The sequence below is a fragment of the Telmatherina bonti genome, assembly GCF_933228915.1.
Source record: "Telmatherina bonti genome assembly, chromosome: 11".
Classification (NCBI taxonomy): Eukaryota; Metazoa; Chordata; class Actinopteri; order Atheriniformes; family Telmatherinidae; genus Telmatherina; species Telmatherina bonti.
Window position 1 is genome coordinate 34,932,311 of NC_136629.1, and position 26,337 is coordinate 34,958,647.

At 39.6% G+C, this 26,337-nt stretch overlaps 2 protein-coding genes across 3 annotated transcripts in view; one reads left to right on the forward strand and one right to left on the reverse strand.

The window, feature by feature from the left end:
* slc17a5 (solute carrier family 17 member 5) overlaps positions 1 to 26,337 on the forward strand; it is a 40,090-nt gene that overhangs the window by 1,448 nt on the left and 12,305 nt on the right. The window contains exon 1 of one of the 2 annotated variants that reach the window (XM_079248884.1): positions 22,655 to 23,002. The exons of the other annotated variant lie outside the window; for it this stretch is intronic. The gene's annotated coding sequence lies outside the window, so the exon portion shown is untranslated. Of the gene's footprint in view, positions 1 to 22,654; positions 23,003 to 26,337 lie in introns of those variants that run through there. 2 annotated transcript variants of the gene reach the window in all.
* On the reverse strand, positions 391 to 22,925 carry arhgef33 (Rho guanine nucleotide exchange factor (GEF) 33). Its single transcript, XM_079248881.1, has 17 exons — positions 22,792 to 22,925; positions 16,864 to 16,907; positions 14,087 to 14,251; positions 13,528 to 13,649; positions 13,289 to 13,437; positions 13,076 to 13,192; positions 12,505 to 12,631; positions 10,154 to 10,286; positions 6,235 to 6,342; positions 5,511 to 5,603; positions 3,918 to 4,066; positions 3,713 to 3,802; positions 3,279 to 3,457; positions 2,348 to 2,802; positions 2,053 to 2,253; positions 1,798 to 1,937; positions 391 to 1,072 (listed from the first exon to the last, which is right to left on the reverse strand). Exons 1-17 carry the CDS (start codon positions 22,841 to 22,843, stop codon positions 943 to 945), a joined length of 2,454 nt encoding a protein of 817 aa, XP_079105007.1. The 5' UTR covers positions 22,844 to 22,925; the 3' UTR covers positions 391 to 942.

A 26,337-nucleotide genomic window follows, 5' to 3' on the forward strand; every position in this document is an offset into this window, starting at 1 on the left:
AGATGGTTTTCTGCATATTTGCATATAATTTGAGTCTCTTTTGCACTAATATCTCTAACTGTTCTGGTCTTTCTGACACTTAACAAGGCATTTTTCTTAGAACTGCCACTCACTGGATATTGTCCTTATTCTGGTTGATGGTTGTTCATCAGAACCTGTTTCAGAAACACAGTTCTTTAAATACACTAAAATTATGTAATGCTCAGTCATTCCTATTTCTATTAATGAAGTTTTACCGCCGATTTTGACTTGGTAACTCAAATGAGCCACAGCACAAAAAGTCAGTATGAGCCTTTATTGAGCATAACCCTCTTCAGTCAGAATAATAAAGTATTGTGCATAAAAACAATAATCACATTGACCTGTGTATGTTTTTAAATAAGATGCTGAACACATGCAAACATATACAAATTCTAACTGCTAAATATTTTTTTTCTTGAGTATATAACAACATAATGTTGATTATACTGTAGCTTAAGAAATTAAGCTTAGTAATAAAAAGTCATTAACAGAAAGCTGCATGAAGAGGCTCAGTAAAATTATTTTATGGTAGGGGAGCAAAATAAAAAAAAAAGCTTTGCGGAGCAGAAATATGTTAGTTGTCCAGAAAACTTTAAGCAAATTAAACAGAACTTGTTTATTTACAATGACAAAGGAGTCAAAGGGCATCTAGTAGACAGTTGTCATTATAAATTTGTCATTTTAGTGGAGGAAGATGAAGTCTTGTATTATTAAACATATGAGCAGATATATGTGAAATTCAATAACAAGTGCTTTTGAGAGGTAAAATAAAACCAATATTAAGTGCCTTTCCTCAGTTAAAAGTCAGGGGAGAACTTTGTCTACCAAAAAAAAACAAAACAACTTTAAACAGAAATATTTAGAGAAAATGTTGCATCGCTATATTGCTTGTTCATTTATACAGCAGAGTAAATGCATACTTTATACAGCAGTACCACGGTTCATCTCCAGATGCACCAGTTTGGGGTTCTTCCCCAATGATTCATGTTCACCATTTTGATTTTCTGGTGTTTTTTGGTTTTCCCCCTTCTCCTTCTTCTCATCACCATTCCTGTTTGTCAGACAGAAAATGGTCACATTGACACTTCAAATTTTATTTATAAAGTACTTTTCATGCAATCAGCAACACAAAGGGCATCACAAACCACTACATCAAGTATCCCCCCCCCCCCCCCCCCCCATCTCACCTTTCTGTTCTAAAACTGCCTCTTAACTGAATGTAGAATTGTCAATAAAAATAAACAAACATCTGGCTTGACACTGCTGTGAGAAAACAATATCATGAGGATCCATTCACACCAGGAGCAAGCCCACCCACTGCCATAGAGGGCGTCACCACAGGAGCAGCCAGGACCCGGACAAGCCAGGGTCCCTACCACAGCCAAAGGGCTGCAGTGCAGGACCCCCAAGCCACCCATGGCAACAATCCTGCAGACCAAGCAGGCAAAGCCCCCGATGTTGAGGATCCCATGAGGAAAACACCGGAGTTAAGAAGTATTAAAATGTAAAAGCAAGTTTAAAAATGTACATCAAAACAACAAAAACAGAAGATAGAACACGTTTAAGAATACTGTTAAGGAATTTATAAAAATAAAACAAAAATAAATACAAATTTCAGTTAAAAGCAAAGCTAAAAAGCTGGGTCTTGAGCTTCTTTTTAAAAAAATCATCTGTTACAGTTTTCCTGACATTACATGATTTATTCCTGCTCTTTTCACCACCTTGTCTACATTTTAGCCCCTGTAAGGCACCTGCTGTGCAGTTTGTCCTACTTACTTTTTCTTGAAGAGTTTCTTGAACGAGCTCCTGAAGCCTCCCTTGTCCTTGCGGCTCCTCTCGCTGAAGGGGGTGTGGTTATTGTCCTCTGCCCCGCTTCTCCACTTTGACTCATCTGCCCATGATTGGAGGCCAGAGTCCTGATGGGGTTGAACAAAAAGACTATTAAATTCTCTTTCTATCACTTTTTTCAACTAGATGCAAATATAAATTAAAAATATCTATTATCATCAAATGTTTGTTGTTTAAACCCACAATGTTAAGCAGCCCGTGAAGATCGGAGCTTTGTTTGTCGGTGTTGCTCAAGGGGCTGTGGACTTTATGCGATGGGGTGGAACATTTGCTGCCCTTACTGCCTTGACGCTCCAGCTTAGCATGGCTGCCCAGTCCCCCCCTTTGGAGGTGATCACCATCCAGACCACTCACTGTGTTCTCCATTTGCAGGCCGTTTAGTGACTAAGTAGCAGAAAAATTTCAGACGCCATCTTTATTTCTGTCCATACAGCAATTCAGTTGTTGTCTGTTTGCATCTATTTAGAAACACCCTCACCTTACTCTTGCGCTGGCTTGCCTGAAGGGGGCGATGCAGATTGCGACGCATCATCACAGCCTCATCAGGTGATGCGCAACCCCGGTTGGGCAGTTTGCTGAAACCATTCCCTTGGCTTCCACCATTGCCAAAGTGATCACGGGTTATTGGTACATTTGTTGCTATGGCATGATGCGATGCTGAGGGGGGTTTGGGGCATTTTACAAATGCAATGTCAATGGAGGAATCTGAAGATGCAGATGAGCAGCGGTCGAACAGAGACGCATCGTGAAGGGAGCCTCCATCCTCATCATATAGGCTTTCCATCCCTGGGGGATCTGGAGGAAGAAGGAACTCTCCAAGAGCGTCGGCTAGAGCCGAACCCGGCTGAACTTGGCGGAATTCCACAGGTCTGGAGGGTAGATGGTGCTGGCATGACCTGTCAGACATTTCAGTCTCTGGGATGCTGCCAAGACCTAAAGGCAAGGGTTGGTACGTGAGAGATATAGACCACACTTTTGTCTCTGCTGTTTCCCACATTGTACAAATAAGAAATACAATGAAAAGACAGGAGTGCAGATCCCATAGATGTGACATGGATACAACCTGAATGCCAAGATATTAACTATACCCTCTCGCCTCCTCAAGCCATTGGAGCTTGTAATGATTGTTTCAAACAGGCCTTCAATTTTTCTTCAAGATATGATGACCAGACAGACCTCCTTTTACCAAGCTAGAGATTGATTTAAAGCCTTTCCTTGGAAAAAAGTCACTTTAGCATCCATTCCCTAGTCTTGAGCAGCACATTGCTTTGTGCGTCAAGTTTGTTAGTTTCAGAAACGAACAAACTTTGATTCAATGGCTTCTCTGTAACTGAGCATCAGTTAAAGATCCACAAAGATTCACAGATCAGTTACCGTTACAGTTGTCCAAAGCTTATTTGACCACAAACCTGTTTGTTTCTGATTTCGTGAGTCCATATCAGAAGTGTAAAAAGGCCCTTGGGACTGCCAGTTTGAGTCATAACAATGGCTTTCAGGATCCTGGTCATGATCCCAGTCCTGGAAACGGTGAGACTGTATCTGCTCTAGGAGACACTGCTTCCTGCGCTTTACCATGTTAGCATGTTCCCTGTGGCGAATAAAGGATGCACATAATGGTGTTTACATCAACATCAAATAACTTTCATAGTTAAAAAATCTGGAGAGCCTACGAAATATAGCACAAGGATGCTCTGTTAAGACAGTGTGTTTGTCAGATTGTGCATTTCTGGTCACAAATAATTCATGTGGCTTTTAAGATTTTAGCGTTTATTTAAAATTTAGTTATCAAACAATAAATGGATTGATGGAGGTCAAAGCTTTGGACAGTAGAGCGAATACTCACATTGCTGCAGTGGTCCCAGGGTAAGGTGAGCCTATGTTGTTGGTTTGAATCCCGCTCTCCACCGTCTTTAACAGCTGTTTCATGGTAGACCTGCAGGTGGTGCAAGTCACAGTTAACACATTTTTTCAGTAGAGGCTCTGATTTGGAGAACATCGATAAGTTGAACCATTTAACATAGATTTTGTAAGTCATGTGATGATCTGACCTCTTGACTTCTTTGCGGTTGAGGAGTAGAAGCTCCTGGTTGTGCTGGAGGAGGTGGTGGTACTGGGCCGTGAAGGACCTGAACTGCTGGATGCAGACCAGCAGCAGGTAGTAGTCTGGGTGGTCTGCTTCCGTCTGCCTAAGTAGTCCCTAAGTAGAATTTACTGTTTCAGGTAAGATCATACTCACTGTTGCATAATTTAAAATAAATCTAATTTAACCCTTTTTATATTTAAAGTTTTTCGTCATAGTTTGGCTGCCATACTTAAAATCTTTCTGCCGGAACTTCTCCAACTTTTAAGCATCTGTGATGATGATCAGCCCATGACTGTTTACATGAACTGGGTGAGTTGTTCAAAACTCAAGTAATGCCCATAATTAAACACCAAATATAAGTTGAAGAGGGGACAAGGATATAGAGCGGGGTTAAAACCATTTCTTCCATTGATAATCAGGGGGAATGAACAAGCTTCGAGGTAAAGACAACAGAGATATTGAGACTGGATTGAACTCTAAACATATTTGAGACTAACAAATGGTTTTCCAGCAGTTTGGTTGTCACCAGGCTACAAAGACCCCTCTGATGTCCTTGAGGGCTGCTGTCCTCAAAGTTTTTGTTGTTTCCCTGCTGCAACACCAGATTGAAATCTAATGGCTCCAACAGTTTATCCAATTCTGCACAAAGAAATGCTCTAATGCTTTATGGCAAGTCTTCTGAAGATTTAACCACAGCTCTCTCTGCTAAACTTCTAATTTTATAGCAGTTTGTCAGCGTTTTTTCAGCTGTTAACCAAGTGTATTATGCTATTAAAGAGCTGTACTTTAGGGATTATTAAAGTGTTATATTATTGATTTTTTTAAAGCTGCAGCTAGCAAATATAGTCGCGATCTGTGGATTCTGGTTTATTGCCTGACATTTTTACTTTCTTGTCCCAGTTTGTCCTTTTTGTTTTTGTCGGGATGTTCTACATTGGCTTCTTTACCAATTTCCGATAAATCAATTTTGGCCAACTCTTACTTTCCGACACGGATATCAACCGATACCGATATTTTTGGATAGAGTCGTGCCAAACGAACAACAGTATCTGGTAAACAATACTTGACATCTCTTATATTTTGTCATTTTGAGTTAGAGGTGACGAAACTGAATAATTTGAAATAAGATTTGCATATTGTGTAGGTTGTCATTAATAAATTAAATACAGACACCGATAATTCTCATGGCAATGCCAACATCAGCCCATAATATCGGACAGCTTAAGAAGTTTGCTTTGTTTGAAGGTTACAAAAGGTATCAGCCATTTTAGAGCCCACTGGCCAAAAATGTGCTCCTTGCTGGCACAAGGCAGAAATAAATGAGTTTTGTTTTGGTCTATTAAAAAAATGTCAATATGTTAATAATTGACAGAAACCAGATTTTTATGTTTAGTGAGTGGACAAAAGGTACAGAATAAAAAGCATTCAGATATGAAGTTTGTTGACTTCATACTCTATTAAATTTTCTCTAAAACATGAAATGGTGTAAAGATTCCCTCCTACATTGGAGGTCGTCGTCTTTCTGTATGAGTGGTGAGAATTTCTGCGTTGGTCTCACCTGCAGCAGCAGCAGATACTCCGGGATTCTCTGAACGGGCTGAAGGAGCAGAGTGTGAAGGGAGGGTTTGGAGTCATCCCCCATTATGTCGCTCTGATGGCATCACCACCCAACCAATCAGAGCACGAGTCAGCACAGGTGGACAAATCAGATAGAAATGAAAATCGCATTAGTACAGCAGGTGTTGCCGTTAAAATACGACTGTAAAGTTTTATTTAAATCCTCAGGATTCTGTCATTTGTTTCATTTAATTTTTCTGGAATATTTACTAGGACGATATGCTTTCGTCCCAATTTGATTCAATTCCGATTTTTGGGTGCCAATTCAATTTTAATTGCTATTGTCACGATTCTTTGATATTGCTAGTTTTAGACTAAAAACAAAAGAATTGTACAAAATCTTTTTTGCCCGTCATTTTTCTTGATTTCAATAAGGAAAAAGTAACACAGCCAGACCATCATTCTGCTGCTATAATGCCCAAGAAGACAAGGAAAAATTAAATAAAAACAATAAAAATTAAAACATTTTGTAATGGATTTTTTTTAAACAAAAAATCTTTTTTTAAATTGTGACGCAAAAAAATCCCAATATTAGATTTTTTTTTAAATTTGATTTCTCACCTCTAATATTTACGAATTTGTCATGAGGCAGTCAATTTTATACAGTATCAAGCTTTATCATTTCATGTTTTTAACTTTTACATCTGGCTCTGTCTAAATCTCACCTCAACGAAAGCGGAAGACTTCATGGAGCTGGAGGCGAGCATCGTGACAACAGACAGACAGTCTGGAAGCTCCTTCAGGTATGACACATAGAAGTCCAGGAAATTGCTCTGAAAGGGGACAGATACTGTCTTTACTTGTGCTTTTAACATTTTTATACCCACACATTTTTTACTTCCTCTTCTTTTGAAATCAGTAGGGTGTGAGAGTTTAGACTGCTCTGGTCCATTTAGAGCAAATGTGTTGAAGTTTGCCCATGAGGGCAGCTTTTTTGCAGTTTTTCAATGTATCTTTGCTTTAACACATCTGACTCAAAAAAAAAAAGGATATTATGAGTTTCTTAAGTCGTGTGTTGGAGCAGGGATACCTGGAAAACCTGCGGGATTGTGATACCCCTAAGTTAGGGATTTCTGCTGGTACTTGTGTCACATTTTATAATCTATCATAATAAGCAACCACAAAAGGAGAATTGCTGAAATTCAGGAGGTTTAGAGCTGATTGAGCTTTTAAAACGCCCAAATTAAAACCCACAAACTAGAGAAGATCAATATAAGTCACTTTTCAGATTATACAAGAGGCTGTGGCGAGACTGACAACAGATGGTGTAATCAATGACAGGATGCTGAATCCTGAATTGTCGACTAGTGGTTTCATGTATTTCTACATGTTGTATGCAAAGATAACCGTTATTTCCGTGTCTACATCAGCCAACGCGACGTCATCCGCTCAGAGGTTGCTAGGCTGAAAGTAAATCAATAGAAAACATCTGTAGGAATATCTGGTGACTTCTGCCATCCTTTTCTCTGCTCCACCTCCAACCTTTCATCAGTTAGTCAACTGATTCTTTATTTTTACACTTAATTTGATTTGTTGATTAATTGATTTATTATCGATGCAGTGCAACAATATAACTTCCCTTTGTGGATTAATAAAACATTTATTCAATAAAATTTTTCTCAATTAGGCTTTTTTTCTTACATCTGTACAAAGTAATTGATAGTAACAGTCACTTATTTCTTTGTATGACATCTATATTCCAGCTCCTAGCGTTAAGGAATCTGAAATATTAATTCATACCCACCACTAGGGCTGGTCAATTTATAAAAAATAAAAGAAAACCCACATTAAAAACCAATAATCGATTAAATCTTGCTAATGTCAATTATTTAAGATGTGTGGAAATTTAAATTTCTCTTAAATAAATGTGAAAAAATCAATTAAATGACATTATATATTTAAACTGTGCTAAATTTAACTTACTTCACAATACCTGCTCTTCGATTATGAAAATATTTGCAGCAGCTATGAGAACTGAAAAAAATGGTCCTGAAATAATTGCTATTTAATCATAATCAAATGAACCTGTTCAGTTTGATTGTGATATTGATTTGAGGTCGTATCTCCCAGCCCTACCTACCTACTAATTCAGATTCATCATAAAGATTTGGAAACTTTTTATCTCATCATGCTAACAAGCCCCGAACAGAACTGAAAGTTGAACCACCGAAAATTTTTATGTGAGGTTGGAGTTTTTCTGTGGTTCATCAATAAAATGTGTGTGAACTGCACCAGAGTCCTCTACTGATTAGTTTACAGTAAGTAAAACATTACAGATTATTCAGCTCTAAACTGGCTAAAATGATATATTTTCATGGAAGCTAGAGCTGATCAGCCTGAATTATTTTTAAAGGTTGTGTTCATTGGCAAAATGAACTTTCTATTTAAAAAAAATGGAGGAAATCCAGCTTTCAGACTCATCGCCTTTTTCTGTCAGAGGTGTTAAAAATAATACAATAATATGCAAGCTAAAAGAGTCTTTAGTTTCAGTCCTGAAAACAACAAAAAGTAATGTGTTTTTAGTAAATATCTGTAGTAAAGCCTGCTACAAACTCCACGTGAAGCCAGAACTTTTTCTTGTTCTCAAGGACACGAGTAGAAAACGACGTCATTTTGTTCCTGTGGACGTGTTTGAAGACAGTTCGCGACACATCAGGCCGGCAGAACATTGTTCTCCGAGAAGTCTCGTGTGATTGGTCGGACATTTGAGGTGGACGTGGTTAACATGGAAAAGCATGCAGCGGACAGTTGCCGCATTTTTGCTGATGCAGGTAAAACGGATTGTTTTGATAAAACAGCGGATCGAGGTGGCGAGAATGTACAAACATTTTTGCAACATGTGGCATTAAAACACACGGATGCAGCTGAGTGCAAAACCTGCCGCAGACGGAGTTTCTCGTTAAATATGAAATAACAGGGTTCATTCATTCATTCATTCATTCATTATCCTAACCGCTCAATCCAAGGGTCACGGGGAAGCTGGAGCCTATCCCAGCAGTCTTAGGGCGAAAGGCAGGATTCACCCTGGACAGCTCGGCAGTCCATTGCAGGGTGTAACAGGGTTCATTGCACGTAAAAGCAGACATCACCGCCCCTAGTTATCCCTCCTCGTTGCAGACGATGCTTCCTGTGGAGGTCATGTTTTTTACCGGCGTTTATCTGTTTGTGTTCAAGATAACTCAAAAAGTTACAAACGGATTTTCATTAAACTTTCAGGAGCTGTTGGAAATGTGAAAAAGAAGAACTGATTTTATTTTGGTGGTGATCCGGATCACCGTTTGGATCCAGGAATTTTTAAAGGCCTTGGCGGAGGTTTGCGTTCTTTAAGTGTTTTTCTAGTTTGCAGCTTTTTCCACCAACGGTTTTCTCTTTCTTGTCTGTTTAGCAGGAGGAGGCAAATAAACCGAGCCAGGTCGGGAAATCCTTCCTGCATTTTCTCAGCCATGTTTCCCTTCTGAGATTCTTCTTCACTACTTTGTATTTTCATCCTAACCTGCTGTTTATATGCAGGGTGTGGCGATCAGGTATGCGCTGCGGGAGGGGGAGGAGGGGAGCCGGGGGAAGAAGTTTACGAAATCTAAGAAGTAAACAACTTCAATTCAATCCAAACGTTTGGATTGGTCAGAGTTTTTACAGATTTATGCTGGGCGGACACGGTGCGATTTCGAGGGGGTATCACCACGATTTTGCTGTCGCAGACCACGCTGTGTCACCGTGGAAACATTGTGGCGTCGGGATGTCCGGTCGGGAGGTCGTGAGGCGTACAGTGTGAGAACACTCACGAGGAAGGATTAATTGCTGCTACGTTCTAACGATGATGCTGCGACCTCCCGATCAAACTTCTGGCATGTCAGAAATTTTCACCGTCGCTCGTACAGTGTGAGCGGTGTTACGTCACGATTCTACGTTCGCACCTCCGCAGAAGACACCGGTGGAGCTTTAAACAATGACGGGCAACCCCAACTTCAGATGTGTGCGGTGGACACAGCTGCTAGAAGAGAGATTAGTAGAGCTATGGAGAGAACGCGAGGTTTTCTTTTGTTTTTCGTTTCAGCGCACAAGACTGCACACACAACTGCAACAACTTGCTGCCTGCTCGCATCTTGTTGTCAGGCACGCTGTGGTTGTCATAGGAACTAGGAACATGTGTTTTTCGTTGTTCACACTCGAGCACGTCGTGCCGTCACACACCGACTGACGCCAACAAGTAGTCGTGGTTGTTAATAATCGTGGCTGACAGCAGTCGTACAGCATGAGTACACATATCGTAGGGTCAAATAGAGTACGAGGGACAAACCCGGTCGTGCAGTGGGAGCATTTCCCCGACAGTCAGATTTCTAAAATCGCACAGTGTCCGCCTGGCATTACAGTAAACTTAGGGGTCTAACTATATTTCTTATTGTTCGTGATGACAGTGTATAGACTACTATCAGGACGAGGAACCACTTCACCCAGAGTAGAAAAATCTCTCTGAGCAAGATTACCTACCCGGCTTTAACTGATTTGAACCTCCTCACAAACACTGCAAGAAACCAAGTCAGCAGAAGAAGCAGTGGAAAATATGCAGGCCAAGTCTCCCCTTACCTCTTTACTGGTGAGCCTCATGAATACATCTCCCATGATGCCTTGCCACTGGCACTTGAGCACACGCTCCTGCAGAGTATGGAGAAGCTCAAGGTGCTGTTGGATCAGGAATCTTAAAGAGCTGGGAAATGGACTAAAGACGAGTAGAGAAAAGACGAGACAAAAACGGAGAATTTCAAATCTCGTACTGCACTTGCTGAAATCCTGTTAGATAGAATTATTTTAATAGAATTAGTATAAGTAGGTCATTCACTGGATGAAATTTAGCCTCGCAGGGGGAAAGACGCAACTGAGAAAGCTCAAAGGTTTTTTTTTAGCGTTTAAGAAACACTGCGGATGTATTTTTTCATCTGCTGGGACATCTGGCAGCAGGTTAAGCAGGTTAGCCTAAATGCAGAGTATTTCCACTGACCGAGTTCAGTCATGGCAGCGTTTCGTTGGAGCTTTCGCTCATTGGTAACACGTGTGCCGAAGCTGTGCCGTAATTTCATTAACAAGCTGTGTGGAGCCCTTTTTTAAAAGATCTCAGTCTGGCTAGTGTTTATAAGCTGGTTTTATTTGATTTATCTATTTCCTGTTGTCCCCTCACTGTAAGCTCCCAAATTAGATCAGAAGTCACTTTGGGACTGAACTTTGAGTGCTGGTGTGCATCAGATGGGACTTAAGTTGTCAGACTCATTTTTTTCTGCATGTTTTGAGTCCAACATTATAAATTTTCAGCTATTTTAAAAAATACACAGTATTTAAATCCTGATTTAAAACAAAGTGTGAGGAAAAACTAAGCGCGTCTTGATTCAGGATTTTTAACAGTGATAACTGGAATTATTCAGTTTGTGTGTGATATTATCGATCTCTCATCATTGTGGAGAAATTTTGTCTCACTATTCTCTGCAACGTTGCTTCAGTTTGCAGCATTTGTTTGTGCACAGATCCTTTCATGTCTCGCTCCATTCAGTAAGAAAGGTTGACTGGGTCACAGAGCACCTTGATTTGTTTCTTTATAAGTCATCATGTTGTAGATTTATTGCTGTGTTTGGAATCATTGTCCAGCTGTTGTCATGCCCAAATATGTATGCAATCTTCCTGTGGAGTGGACTCCCGCTAGTTTAAAAATGGTCTCATAACCCTTCCTGGGCTAATGGCATCAATGATTTGTTCCCTACAATCGTTGCAGGATGCCTTTCCTCTCTCTCTATGTGAGCTGCAAATTCTGCTTTTATAGAAGTGATCAGACTGATTGATTAGGGCTGTGTAGATATGCTTTTGTCCCAATTCGATTTGATTACGGTTTTTTGGGTGCTGATTCAATTTAAAGTGCAATTCTTACGATTTTTCAATAATGCTAAAAACAAACCAAAAAAATTAACAAAATTTTTTTTCCTCATCATTTTCCCTAATTTCAATTAGGAAAAAAAACAACACAGTAGCCAGACCATTTTCTGCTGCTATCATGCCCAAGAAGACGATAAAAAGATACATAAAAACAGTTAAAATGGCAAAAATTTTATAATGTATTTTTTTATTTGAATTTTTTTTAAACAAAAAAATAGATTTTAAAATTGTGAAACAAAAGATCCTGATATTTGATTTTTTTTTTCTATTTGTTTTCCCAGCCAGACTGATAATGATCAAATAACTGTCTACAATTGATTAGTTACATATTTAATGTGCTGTTACATATGTAACAATAAAAATTACAATTTTTTTTTTTTTTAATTTATTTGGGAAAAAAATTTAACAAAAAAATAGATTTTAAAATTGCGAAACAAAAAATCCTGATATTTGTTTTTGTTTTTTTTTATTTGTTTTCCCAGCCCGACTGATAATCATCAAATAACTGTTTACAATTGATTAGTTACGTATGTAATGTGTTACTTTTTTATTTGAGGTTATGTTATAGGTCCTGGTAAGGGCAAGAGATGTGAGAAAATATCTAAATACTTTTTTATAGACAAGAGATTTTAGTTTCTTTATTCATCTTGTACAGAAAGAGCAAAAGTGCTTCTTTTTATTCTGCAGTATAATGTAGATCCTTCTTTCTTACATTAAATTTGAATAAAAATGAATATATCAATATATATACTTTTGCTTATAGTATTGCAATATATTGCAGTATATTGTATTGTTGCCCCTGTATTGTGATACAATCATATTGCTAGATTCTTCCCAGTACACACACCTAGGAGCAGATCATTATTAAAGCCATGTCCTGGTACAAAAGTGAGTGTTGTTTCCTTTTTCCGTCATGTTTAGGAATGACCTTCTCACACGGTAACTATAAACCTTTTATTGTCATCATAAAAGCCCCCAGTTAGATCCTTTCTGGGTTTTTATGTTGGTGCAGGTTTTACCGTTTGTCCTTGGAAGAGAGAGCCTCGGATCCGTTGAAGGAGATGTTCGCCTTCAGTAACAGCGACAGGTGGGACACATAGACTCTCTCTGACTCCAGCAGCTCCAGGGCGGCTCTTTGTCTCTTATCTGTCCACACATCACAACATATTCTGTAATCTGCAGTATTCTGCAAAAACAAACCAGTAAACCCAGTGCTGGTTGCACACAGCAGATTAAACCACAGTTGTCTAACTGATGCATGTCTTTAGGACGATCTCTGCCTTGAGTTTCAGCCGTACTTTGTATATGTTCAGTACAGCGTTTACGTGTTACAGCGTGTCCCAAAAGTCAGACTTTATAAATAAAGATTGACCCAAAAACCTTCCTGTGATGGCAAAAACTCCAAGAACAAGAAGGAATATTTAAAGATACTAAAAGTAAAGCTGTGTGAGACGTTTCTCTTTGCTTCTTCTCTGTATATTAAGATAACTTGCTGCTCTTTAGAGCGTTACAGTCACCTCAAGGTTTACTTGTCGTAGTGATGCTAGTAGTACAAGTAGCAGTATTAGCATTGACAAGTGCTTTTCTTACTGTTTTCAGTCTGACTGTCGGGGATGTCTGTCTCATTTCTGCTACTTCTCTCCCACACTGGGGACTTGGATGAGCAGCTCTTCTGCTGCTGCTGAGCCTCCTGGTCGGAGCTGGAGGCTGCAGCACAAACAGTAATCAGAGTACATTCTACCTGCAGATCAGCTGCATCTAATAGATGGGTTTGTCCTCATTTCTAATGGGGATCAGACTCACTTTGTGTTGATGTGGTGCTCCTCTGTGGAGACAGGTTATGTGGGAAGCTGGAGAAAAAGTGCTGGAAAACGCTGAGCTCTAACTGGCTGGGAACGCAGATGTGCTCGTCCTCCGATGCCGTTAGCACGTCGGCCCTGGAGCTCTTTCTGCTGTTGGACCCAACACCACAGGTTATGTTCTTGCAGTTGTATGAGCTGCATTTGGGAAACAGCAGTGCTGCATCCTCGCTCAGTTTGTACCTGTGTGGAACAGAGAGGGCATCTTTGCTGTCTTCGGACTGCAGGAGCTCTATCCTCTTCTGCACCTCCTTCTGTCTGCTGGACACATCCTTAATGTGGAACAATGCCGCGTTCAGCTCCTCCTGGAAGCAGATTTAATGAAGCGACAGCATCAGTCTAACCGCTCTGAATTAGTTAGGCTGTGTGTACGAGGCAGCAGGTCAAATCTGCTGGTTTGCCTTGAGGAAGAGGGAGATTCTCTTCATCTTTCTGGTATCTTAGATACAGAAAGAATAAATGAAGCATGAGGAAAATGTTTTCGCTCTTCTTTAAGTCAAAACATCTCAAGTGATGCTTAAAAAAACTTAATGGAAGACGCATTCCTGTCAGTATTTAATCTGCTGTGGGAGTTTCTGAAGGAGTTGTCTTCCGGTCGGATAAATTAAATAAGCCGACAGTCTCTCCAGAGCTCCAGTCAGATGTTTTAGATTATCTTATAGAGGTCACGTCGCCTCATAAAGAACAGATTCTGCGTGCCTCTTTCTTATTTTAAACTATTTCTTATTATAATTTCCAGCACCTTGAATGTGTTTAGTGAGTTCTTGAGTCCCATTATCTTATCATCCACATCAGTCTGATGAGCCTGGAGCTTCTCCTCCAAATCATGGTCCCTCTGGCGCAGCTCGCTCAGCTCCATCAGAGCCGCCTGGAGCCCCTCGCGCAGCTCCACCAGCAGGCCCTGCAGCTACATGACAAAGAGATTTACACTTAAAGAACGGAAATAAAAGCAAAGATTATTATGTCTTCATGTATGTGCTTGTTTGATATTTGAAAATGATTTAAGATTAAGAATAGTTTTCTTTTATTTAAAAAGTTTTATTATTATTGTTATGACTCATGAACCATCATATTCACTCAAGTATTTTTTGCATTCTTAACTTTTCTAGATTATTTAGTTGTGTTTGTTTCATCCACTGACCCTCAGGTCTGTGATTTTGGAAACAAAATCAGGTAATGCGTTACAATAAGGTACACAAAATTTGCTTTGTTACTAAGGAACTAACCTAATGGTTAGTTAACCGGTACTTACTGGTCACTGCACAGTCCAGCCTTTTCAGGAACTGCTGGTTAGTTGTCAGAGGAACAACGAGGGAGGAATCAGGAACCAATCGCTACTTACCAGAGAAACCAAACAGTAATGAATGAGGAACTAATGGGTAGTTAACTGTAATGGTGAACACACTCCAGCCTTAGTAAGGCAAGGCAAGTTTATCTGTACAACACCTTTCATGTAGAAGACAATTCAAGGTGCTTTACGTGAAACATTAAAAGCATTACAGATGGTGTAAAAACAAAACAAAAAAAGTAGTAGTAGTGGTAGTAGTAGTTGTAGTAGTAGTAGTGGAAGTAGTAGTAGTTGTAGTAGTAGTAGTAGTAGTAGTAGTAGTGGTAGTGGTAGTAGTAGTAGTAGTGGTAGTAGTAGTTGTAGTAGTAGTAGTGGAAGTAGTAGTAGTTGTAGTAGTAGTAGTAGTAGTAGTAGTAGTGGTAGTAGTAGTAGTAGTGGTAGTAGTAGTAGTTGTGGTAGTAGTAGTGGTAGTAGTAGTAGTAGTGGTAGTAGTTGTTGTAGTAGTAGTAGTAGTAGTGGTGGTGGTGGTGGACTACTGGTCAGTTATCAGTAAAATGACTGAAATTCTCCATGTGAACGCTGGATTTACTTTGGAAAAAAAAAGGCGTTTTCTGTCTTGTTGTTGTTTATTTGTGTTGCTGTGGCAACCTTAGTGTAATTTCAGGCATGTTTCAGGCTTCTCTGACCCTCACGTAGACCAGATTTCATCCTCCAGTGTTTCAGATCCAGCTGTCGACATCTGCCTTCCTTCATTTAATGTCCATGTTTGCTGCGGTGCATCTATAAGCGACAGACTCTCCATCTGCCTCCCTTTCTTCTCTGCTGTTCCATTCTTAGTTTTCTCATGTATTGCAGATTGAATTTATTTAGTGGGGATAACTTAATCAGCTCCTGAGAACACTACGTGGGTTGAGCAGCTCTCTCTCTCTCTCCTTCTATCTCTCCATCGCTCTGTGTTGCTCTTCCTCTCAGTCATGTGAAAGACATCAGGCAGGAAACTCAATGGAGCGTCTGTCCCCTTGCCGTCGGTTCTCCCTCCTTTCCGATAGCTTGCGGTGCATCGGAGCACCTGGAGGCTGCAGATCTGAAGACTCTTCACGTTATGCTTCACAGGTTTCCATATTTATTCATATCTGTGACAAGTTTAACTCTCATCACAGTTAGCTTTTTTAAAAAGGGAAACATTTGTGGCATTTAAGGGCTAAAATGGTTTTAAGTTCATGAAAACACAATGAAGCAAATGATAAGTGGACGCTCGCATCCGTTCTGAGTCCCGAAGAATGCTGTATTATTATCGCTATGGCAACAGACTGGTGTTGATTAGGGGTGGGAAAATCAAATCGAAAATCTGTTTTTTTTTATTTTTGCTTCACAATTTTAAAATTGATTTTTTGTTTAAAGAAATCAATCTTTTTTTTTTTTTTTTTTTTTTTTTTCCAAATAAACAAAAATAATCCATTATAAAATTTTTGCCATTTTAATTATTTTTATTGATCTTTTATTGTGTCTTCTTGGGCTTTATAGCAGCAGAATGATGGTCTGGCTACTGTGTTGTTTTTTCCTCATTGAAATGAAGGAAAATGACTAATAAGAAAAAGAAATTCATACATTTATTTTGTTTTTTATCAACAAAAATCATCAGTATCTAAGAATTGTGAGAAAAGCCAGTTAAATCAAATCGGCACCCAAAAAATCGGAATCGAACTGAATCTGGACAAAAGCATATCGTCTCAGCCCTTGTGTGGACACATGCTGAAATGATGCTCTGAGGTTAATCAATGTCAGTATGTGATACTGTGGGGATAAAAACCAGTTTTCCAGCCTGGTTTGTTTCTAAACTGGACTGTTTAATTAAAATGAAGCACTGTGAGTGTAACTAGCCTGTAGCATGTTGAGTTGAGGATTTCTAAAGAAATGACCACAGATGTTTTTCTTTGGATCCTCTGAGGATTACATCTGATGTAATCAAAACCAAGAAATGTTTTACAGGCAGCGACGGCTGATCCACGCTGAACAAGGGTTTTCTTGTGGAGATTCTTAAACTCTTGAGGGCGGAAAGGCACATTAACAACAAAGACTTAGTGGAGTTTTATCTTGTTGGTGGCTTCACAGACCCTGGCAGCCCTGTCTTTTCCTAAAAACAAGGTTTATTAACTACCTCTCCTGTTTTTTTTTTCTTTTCTCGTGATGTTTTAACCAGTTAATTATGAGGTGAACTGAGTTTTGCTTACCTGAGTCGTCTCGAAGGTCGGTTCTTCCACATTTTCTTTAATATCTGGAGATTGTAGCATAAAAATACAATAATTAGGCAACAATTAAAGAAGATATGAGTTTACCAACATGGTTTCAAGCCAGTTTCAGCTACTTACAACCTTTACACAATCCCAAACTCCAGTTTGGTTTCATTGATGACTACTTTAAACCACCTGGTGCAGGTAGGTATCTCCACGACGATGGATTCAACATCTAGTTCTGAGATTTGGAGGAAACTTTCAAATGCAATTCTGTTTCCAAAGTCTTTGTTATTCCCCCCATATAAACAGATGTAAGACAGAGTTTTAACATCATGGTTTGGTCCAGACTTTCCAGTTTCCCAGTATAAAAGTTCAACTGGAACACTCAGCTTAGCTGCCCTGTAAAGAAATAGTTTGTTAGCAGTTCTGTCCATGTGTGTCTCATTTAATCAGACTCTCATCATAGTGGCAGAGTTATTAAAGTCCCAGTAAATGTAACTTTAAGCCTGCGTTTTATTTGGTACAGTGTCACTTTACTGGAAACCAGTTGTCATTGGTGGTAGTGTTTTAAGATGTTTTTTAGTATTTATTTGCACTGTGGCTTCACAGCATGAACGTTGCTGGTTCAACCCTCTGCTAGGATAGGTTTTGTATGCATGAGTTCTGTATGGTACTCCGGCTTCCTCCCACTGTCCAAAAACATGCATGTTAGGTTAACTGGTTAGTCTAAGGTTAGGTTAATCTAAATGCTCGCTGTGAGTGTGAGTGTGAGTGTGAGTGTGAGTGTGAGTGTGAGTGTGAGTGTGTGTGTGTGTGTGTGTGTGTGTGTGTGTGTGTGTGTGTGTGTGTTTGTTTGTCTCTCTGTGCAGTCCCTGTGATGGACTGCCGACCTGTCCTCTCGCTTAGTGTTTGCTGGGATAGGCTCCAGCTTCCTGTGACCCTGAAGTGAACTAAGTGCATAAAAAAATGTGTGAATTAATGTATTTGTATATAAATTTTAAAAAAATAAATCCAGTGGACACAATAGACGATTAAAGTTCAGTGCAGGAAATTGCAACTTTTGAACAATAAAAAAAACCAAAACGTTTTCTCTTCAAGGCCAAAAATTCTGCCTTTTTTTAAAAGTTTCCCTGCTGCAACTCAAATGAAACGGATCTGTGGCAAGCTCTGCACAAGTCTGCGATTGTCCCAGGACAATAAGCCTAGAGGACTGGCGTTGGGGATTTCTGCGTTAGAAGACGTGTTGCAGTTCCTGTATGCCCGAGCAGCTGCACCAAACCAGTTGTTTTCACTCACTAGCATGTTGTGCTACAACTAGAAGTAGTAATGTGCAATCACATGCATGTAAGTTGGAGCATTTTGCATCTAAGGAGTTGTTTGTGTCGCCTCAATCTTTGATTGAAGCCTCTTTCTGAAGCGCACCACCTACATGAAACAGATCCTTTATTGTAATGTCATTAACCTACTGTTGCATTTCATAATGGCTGCTATGAAAACAGCTTATAAACTTATTCCAAAAGTATTTTCCTCTTTTTCTTCATGAAATATTAACTCAATAAATTTGGTCCCTCAAGCCAAAATAGTATCATTAGCTAAATTCAATCTCTGATCATTTTGAAAATAATTCCATAATTAGATGTATGCAAGGATTCAAAGAGATTTATTTTAGTTCAGTAAGTTTTTCTACTACTTATCTAAATACTGCCTTTAGCTACTTTTGTCTGTTTTATAGGTTTTGCAGATAGAGTTTAATCCTGATGACTTTCTTACAAAAACAAAGTTAATGTAAAATAACCCTGACATTTAAATTTTCTGTCATGTTTAAAAGAAATTCCCCTAAAAAATCAGCCTTTTTATGCAGTATACTGTCTGTACCATCAGAATTTGAGTCATTTTGAGTACTTTTAAAGCAAAATACTAACATTAAAGCAACATCACTGAAGCTGAAATATTCTTAATTTTATCCAAAACTTACATTAGTCAGCATTATGAACGATATGTTTAATATATGTGCACGTGTTGGAGTTTCTGTCACGGATGAGACGTTAAACGGGATGATTCGTGCCGGATGGTGTGTGTCTGTGTGTGATAAAATCATTCTCATGACAGATATTTTCTGCCTTAGAAAGTGAATGTTAGGACAGTAGAAGTCATGTGCAAGTGATGCACATGCCCACAGAGAAAAGTACACGCCACAAAATATCATTTTTCTTTCATTTTCTTCTCTGTCTTGGGCTTTTTGACGCTGTTTAAGTCTTTCGTCTACGTGCAGTCACTGTAACTGCTGCAGTCTGGCTTTGGCTTCTGGTGGAATAGACTCATTTCATGCTTTCAGAGTGTTTATGCATATTTAGTTTAAAGGCAGTGCATTTTTGGGACACTTCAGTGTTTGAATTGAAGCACAATGCCTCTGTTTGTTGATGAAATGTCACGGCGCAGGTCCAAGCTGGGTCAGAACTCAAACATCCATTTAACATATATTATCATCCATAATTGAAAAGGTCTGACGGCACAATATGTTGCACAAGCTCTAAAGAGCAAGAAATTGAGGATACAATGTCTGAACAATGACGCCTTTCTGCCTGGAGGGACAGACTGCGTATCGCTTCAGATTTATCTGCAGGACGTTGGCGTTGAGATGTCGCAGCATGCTGCTGTCCCAGACTGACCTTAAACTTAAACTCAGAAAAAATTCAGTTATTCCCATGAAGATCTTTAGAAGGATGGATGTAAAAGGTAAACACATACGTACACAGGAGCTTTCAGCTCCTGCTGCATTGGGTGACCATAGTATGATCCAGTAAACATGAACGTGTCAAAAGCTTCACTTTCTATTCGCTTAGCCTCCCTCACACACGTTCTATCATGGATTAATACCATCCTGTTTGATGGTTTTCTTCTTAAAAGATTAAAGTGAAAAGGTACAGTCAGATTACTATGATAAGTACAAAGAAATTTCAGAGGAGATCCATGTTAATGTTAAATAGTAGAGCTACTCCCCTGAAGACATTGTGTCTTATGACAAAGAGAGCTGATAACATGAACCCATTCAGATGAGACGGCTTCAGAGTCCTCATGCAGCGCAAAAAGGCAATACACGTAGTCTTAAAAATGCACAAACCCCTACAAATATTTTTGTTAAAACACTGAATATTCATGACTTTTCTCCTGCAGGTGACCAAGTCCAGTCTGCAGCTCCACAGAGGTCTGTGGATCCTCTACAGAAGTGTATCTGTGTAGGTTAGGTGTTGCAGTCCAGTAAATTCACAGCTGTGAGTTTTTTGTTGTATTTGTAGTAAGCTGGACTTTAGCTGTGTATTTTGAAGACTATAGATCCCGTGTCAGGCTTTTCTAAAGTACAACGTGACATTTTTCATTACACAATACTGTCGCAAAGTTTCTGTTTGTCCCTTTTCACATCCATAAAAACTGTTGTAAGGACGTGGGATGTAACCCACGTTAAGGGTTCCTAAAATCAAAGACTGATTCTTCCAAGTCATGTGCTCCTCATACTAAGAGAAGCCTTTCCTTGATTTGTATTTTAAAGCACCATATGGATCCATGCTAACAAGTGGTGAAGGTCCCACCTGTGATTGCACCTGGCGCAAAAAAACACCTCTAAAAATGTTAAATCGCTGTTATGCGGCTACTTGTGTTGACATTTTCTACTTAGCTGTCCTTTGATGGAGCACATTTGCCTCTAATCCTGCCAGCTTTACAGTGAAAAACCCAAAACATTTTCTCTCTGCACATTAAAAACAAATGGCACAACAGTAGAATAATAACGTTGGAAAACACACACACACACACACACACAGCTAGACACAATGTAGTGTACATGCCAAGCATGTGATGTGCAATGAAGCTACCCAGATGGAACTATGCGGAACGTTCTGACTGCCCAGGTATACGGATTACACATGGCAGAGGATCAAAACACCTGGACAATCGGAAGGCTCTCCGTATTCTGCAGCACAAACAGAACACAGGCTCGCCGTTGTTGTTGTTGTTCTGTTTACAGATGTAAACAGGGCCTGAGTGCACATGTGCAAGATGACGTGATGTCATCATCACAGCTAAAAGATTCCAGTTCATCTTTTAATAAACAGGATTTGCATTGCATTTCAAGGAAATGTCACTCTTAACAATGTTCTTAAAGTTTTGTTTCTCTCCATATGAAACTCTGTTACCGTGGAAACGAGAGGCTAAAACTCAACAGCACTTTTGCTTTTACTGTCTTAGTATCACCTTGTAAACGGGCCTCAGGATGCACCAAAATGCAAACATGTCTTCTGTTTGTTGCAGCGCATTTCTGGTTGTGGAACTAAAGATTTAGTCTTTTGACACATTGTTGTCTTAGCAACCGTCCTTTCAGTGAGATGATCCTTGCTCAACTTTGAGAAGCACTGACTGACATGCACCAGTGCTTAGTAGGAGGCCCAGCTGACTCACTTTTATATGTTTTCACTTACTGTCACTCACAACCATTTAGATTTAGTGCTTAAAAATGCAAAGCGATGAGGAAATCACATAAATGCTGCCACTTAGAAGGCAGCAGAACACGCTGACGATTCATTAGTTTGCTTTTGCCTTCTGTAAACTCTGCTCAGAGTGCAGCAAATTAGACACACGGGATCGCTTCCTGAGTTTTTAACTACATGTCAGCTGCTTGTTTCTCTGGTGACGCTTCTTCAGCCAAAGATGAAAACATGATGGTAAAAGCTTGATGAAGATGTGGCATCATTCATGTTATTGCTTATTACAGTTCTCCCGTGGTTTTCCTGCTCGATGAGGCAGAAGTCATACAGTGGAAGACGGTTGTCGTACTTATGGAGAGGGAAGTGAAATGGCTAAGCTGAGGAGTCGTAAATAAGGTGATGCAAACGTCCTCGACGAGGAAAAAATATTCATTCTCTAACATGGAATTACTGAAAATAGTTAATGAGGGTTGAAAATGCCCTAAATGAGACAAAATGTCTCCAATGTGACATAAGAAGACCTGAAAGAGAAACCTGAAATAGAGTTTAGTAATGATAAAAATTGAATACAAACAACCAAAAACAAATGAATCAATGGAAAAAAGTTCTTTAAGTCCTGGTGTCGGGTTGAGTTGGAACTTCTCATGCATTTGCCAGGAGCATGTTTGTTTCATAATCCATCCATTATTACGCTACGTACAACATGCGTCAGAAGCGCAGTGTCATTTCTACGCTGGTACGCGTGGTTCCGAGGTGGGGAGAAAAAATCCTGCAAGCCTCCAGGTTTAACTTTTGGTTTTCTACAAACAATAAATGTGCGTCAGCAGACATTTAGTTCACTTAACTGGACAAAAGACACTTTGTCTAATTTTGTCTTTGGTCTGGAATAACAACTGACTGATTTTGTGTGAGCTGCCTTGTAAAAAAACAAGCTGGAGGCTGAGAAGCCTTATTCAAGCTACTGAAATGGAAAAGGGACTTTATACATTTCACCACACAGAGCCCAAAAAGTTTATTTCTCAACTAGAAAATGTTGTGCTTGATAAGTTTCTAGTAAATAAAAAGATTCCTAACAAGAGCGCCATCATCATCTGTGTAAAAGAAATGTATTAGCTGATAGTTTATTGGATATTTTGCAACTTAAGACACAGCATCAGTCCTAAACTGCAACTTTAACCAGGTTGTAATTACAAAGAATGTGTCATGGTAATATTACAAGTCTTTAGTCTAATCCCTTTAAATGAAAACATTCAGTTTGAGAACCTTTTAGGCTCAAAGGATCATCATAATTTATTAAAAATAGGTTTGGTTACATTTTGAAAATGAAATAGTTATTTTCTATGCTCTCTTGTGTTTCATGGCCTAAAGAATCTTCTAATTCCAACGTTCCCTAACTCAGTCGTTTCTAACGAGTTTAAAGAAATGAACTGTTTTTATCCTCTTTTACCTTCTGATGAGCCGTCATTCTTCTCTTCTGTCTCTGACTTGCCGTTCTCCATGTTCAGGTAGTCCTGTTCAGCCTGGTCCAGGGTGCTTCACAAGGTTCTGAGGTCCTTGTCCGACCCAAAACAAGTCGACTCCTCTCTCCAGCTGTGCTAGTGTCCTCTGAACAAGCCTATATTTTGCTGAAATCCCTCAGTTTCTCCCATCCAAAGCATGTGAGTCCTGTGATTTCCCTTTTGTACAAAAAGCTCCTTGTCTTCAGACAAGTGGAAAGACAGGGGCTAAAGATCAGGAGTGGAGAGAGAGAGAGACATTCATCATACGGTCACATACTGTAGCAACTCATTAGATATAAGGAGGCGTGACTGGTTGCTAATGAAGACGATTTACACAACAACGCAGAAATAAGAAAGCCAGTTATTGCAGTGGTCTTGTAAAGTGTCAGTTTATGTCTTTGTCAAGCTGCCGTGTCAGAAGCATGCGCTGATGGATGTGTTTGCATTGTGTTTGTTTCACGTCTTCTGCTCTTTCAGCAGATTAGCTGTACGAGCAGAGCAACGTGAACTAATGCAACACAGTGGCCAGTCTGGTGGGGTTCGAGTTATGTTTAAACTGCTCTCAACTACAGTTTTTTTCGAGGAATAACTGACTTTTGAAGCGATGAGGTTGCAGAAACTGAAAGGAAAGCATAATAAATGAATATTCAGGAGAAACTTCTGAATGTTTGTGACTATTATCAGCTTAATATGCAGAATGATCTTCAGACCCTTTTTACTGGGATGGATTCCTCCACCCACCCACCAGACTTCCCTCCCCAGCTTTTTTTTCCAGCTCATCTGTGGGAACCAGCATGCGCTTGATCTTCCTTTGGGCCTTCTTCCAGTGGGACGCACCCAGAACACCTCACCAGAGAGAGGTCCAGGATGCATCCTATCCAGATGCCTGCACCCTCTGAACTCTTTCTCCATGAATCTCCACCTTACCGTGGAATGTGTGAAAACCTCCATGAACGTGAGGGTATAAACCCCTGGTCAGGTCTGTCAAGGGGAGGAGTCAGACTAAGAGCGATTCAATGACCTTGATGAACCAGCACCAGGATAAATTAGCTGCCTCGTCCAGGACATAAACCAGGAAACAAAGAAGAAACATGCTGGTTGAACTTTGTCACGCTCATTTCGACCAGGTCCAGTCCAGAGAAAGGGTGTGGATCTGGCCGATGGTGTAGATGGCACTGTGAGTTGGGTGATGGCTGAAGATGGGGACCTTGTTGCTCTGATCATCGGCTAAACTGGATCAGTTGTGTCCCAGTAAAAGTGCTTAAACAAGCAGGCAGCGTGTGATCATTTAAAGCAGTGGATTATTAATCGCCCTATTAATACTGTTATTCGGCATAAATAAATATGGGTTATAAATGCATTTGAAACCAAGAAAACAAAATTTACAAATGAAATTGAAAATATGAATGAAATCCATTTGGTGCTTTGCAAGAAGCAAAAAACATCATCTGCTCTTATATCTGGAGCGGAGTAGAACCTCTGAAGCTCCTGCCTGAGACTGAGATCACATTAATCAGCCTGAGACTGAGAACACAAATGCAGACTGAGCTGCATTTTGTTACTCAGCTGGATGATGGAAGAGACCTGTTTTGATGTGAAATATGTGTGATTTGTTTTAGTCAAGTTTCCTTTGATTTCAATAACCAATACGATGATTAATAAAAACATTTATTATACAGATGTCTTCCATAGCTAAAGCTGATGCAAAGACTTAAAAACTACAATTAAACTTGCAAGTAAGGGGGCAACATGCCAGAAACTTTGAATCACCCATTCAAAGAATGGATTCAAAGTATTAGTATTCAAAGAAGTGAGAGGCTTCTTCAGGTCCGATGTAAGACTGAAAGATACAGAAGATCATTCCTGCCAGCAGCCATCAGCCTCCGGAACAAGAGCTCCTCAAATGAATTATTATTATATACTACAATATTAAATTTCCCTTTGGGGATTAATAAAGTATTTTTCATTTCATTCATGTGTGGACGCCCTGCATCAATGTGCATCACTCTGTGGAGATAAATCCTGCAGACTGTAACTAAATACTTCTAGAATGATAAAAGAGGGGATCTGATAAATGGGGACCCTGGTAACATGCCTGATTCAAAGTGAGATGCCGGCTAAATGGGATGCGAGTCCTTCCCGTATGCATCCACTTGTCTTTCTGTCATATTTACGGGATTCGCCTCCATCGTGGAGGCGATAAAGCCCGGAGACGATCGGCTCAGCTGCTTCTCGTCTCAACAACAAACCTGTGTTTAACTGTTACATAATTCCCACACATCATCTGATTCGGTGCTTACATGTGAGTGTGTGGAAGGGAAAATGTGCTGTTCAGTCCTCTCCGTACAAAAACAAAACAAAACTTGCTTTATTCACTCGTAAGTGAGTTCAGAGAAAATGCCATCTTGATGATGCGCCTGCTGGAGCCGGAAAATTTATTTATTTTCTGTCATTTTTAAAGTTCATCTGTTATTAATCTTCCGTTTCAATATTTGATTGTGACCTCAGTATGACACAAGCTGGTTATTGGATAGTCAAGAAAAAAAATTCTTTAGCTCATATATTTGTGTAAAAACAGACCAGATTTGCAGGATTCAGTTTATTTTTTTATACACACACACACACACACACACACACACACACACACACACACACACACACACACACACACACACATTGGCTTGCTAAAATGTTCTTCCCTCATGGTGTTTTCTGGATTTTTTGGTGTCACATCCTGCATTTTAAATGGATTTTTTGGACATTTGAAGTGGATAAATTTTGGATAATAGGATTTTAAACGCTTCAACTTTAATGAAGATCCTGTGGCGATTGCTCAACAGAATATCAGCTGCCTCTGCATGGCAGCCAGAATTAAAAACACTGCAAACACTAATCGTTTTTTTAAATTTTTCTACTGTTCATATCCATTAAATTAGTTTATTTAACAGAAGAGTTGCAGAGAATAACCTAAAAAACATGTGTCAGAAAGTTATATTAAGAAACCTGTTGTGGCCTGGTTCTGATTTTAACATCATTAGAGCCCAGTAACAAGGAGGATCACGATTGAGGGAACGTCACAGCTGTTTTCTCTGTTCCTGACGCTGGTTGATCACATGAACCAAGTAGTTGACTTCTCATCGACCAGTTAGTAAAACAGATGTTTGATTGATTTCAGATTGCTTCCTAACAATCACTAACACACAAACTGACCCTAGAGGTCAGTCCTTTCCAGATAATATGCTGGTCTAGACTGGTTCCCTGTAATGGAACACTGATAACATACCAGCTCATCTGGCTTATCAGAGAGCATTTGTTTGGATTTCATGTGTCATTTCATGCCATGCAGTCTTGAGGAATGACCCTGCCCTGACCTGAACCATTTGCAGTAAAATGATATTAAATGAGATGGAAAATGTGCTGTAAAATGACGTGAAACTCGACTCTTCCTCTAACTTAAGGTGGTATGCCGCTGTGCATTTGAAAGGCTCCGAATC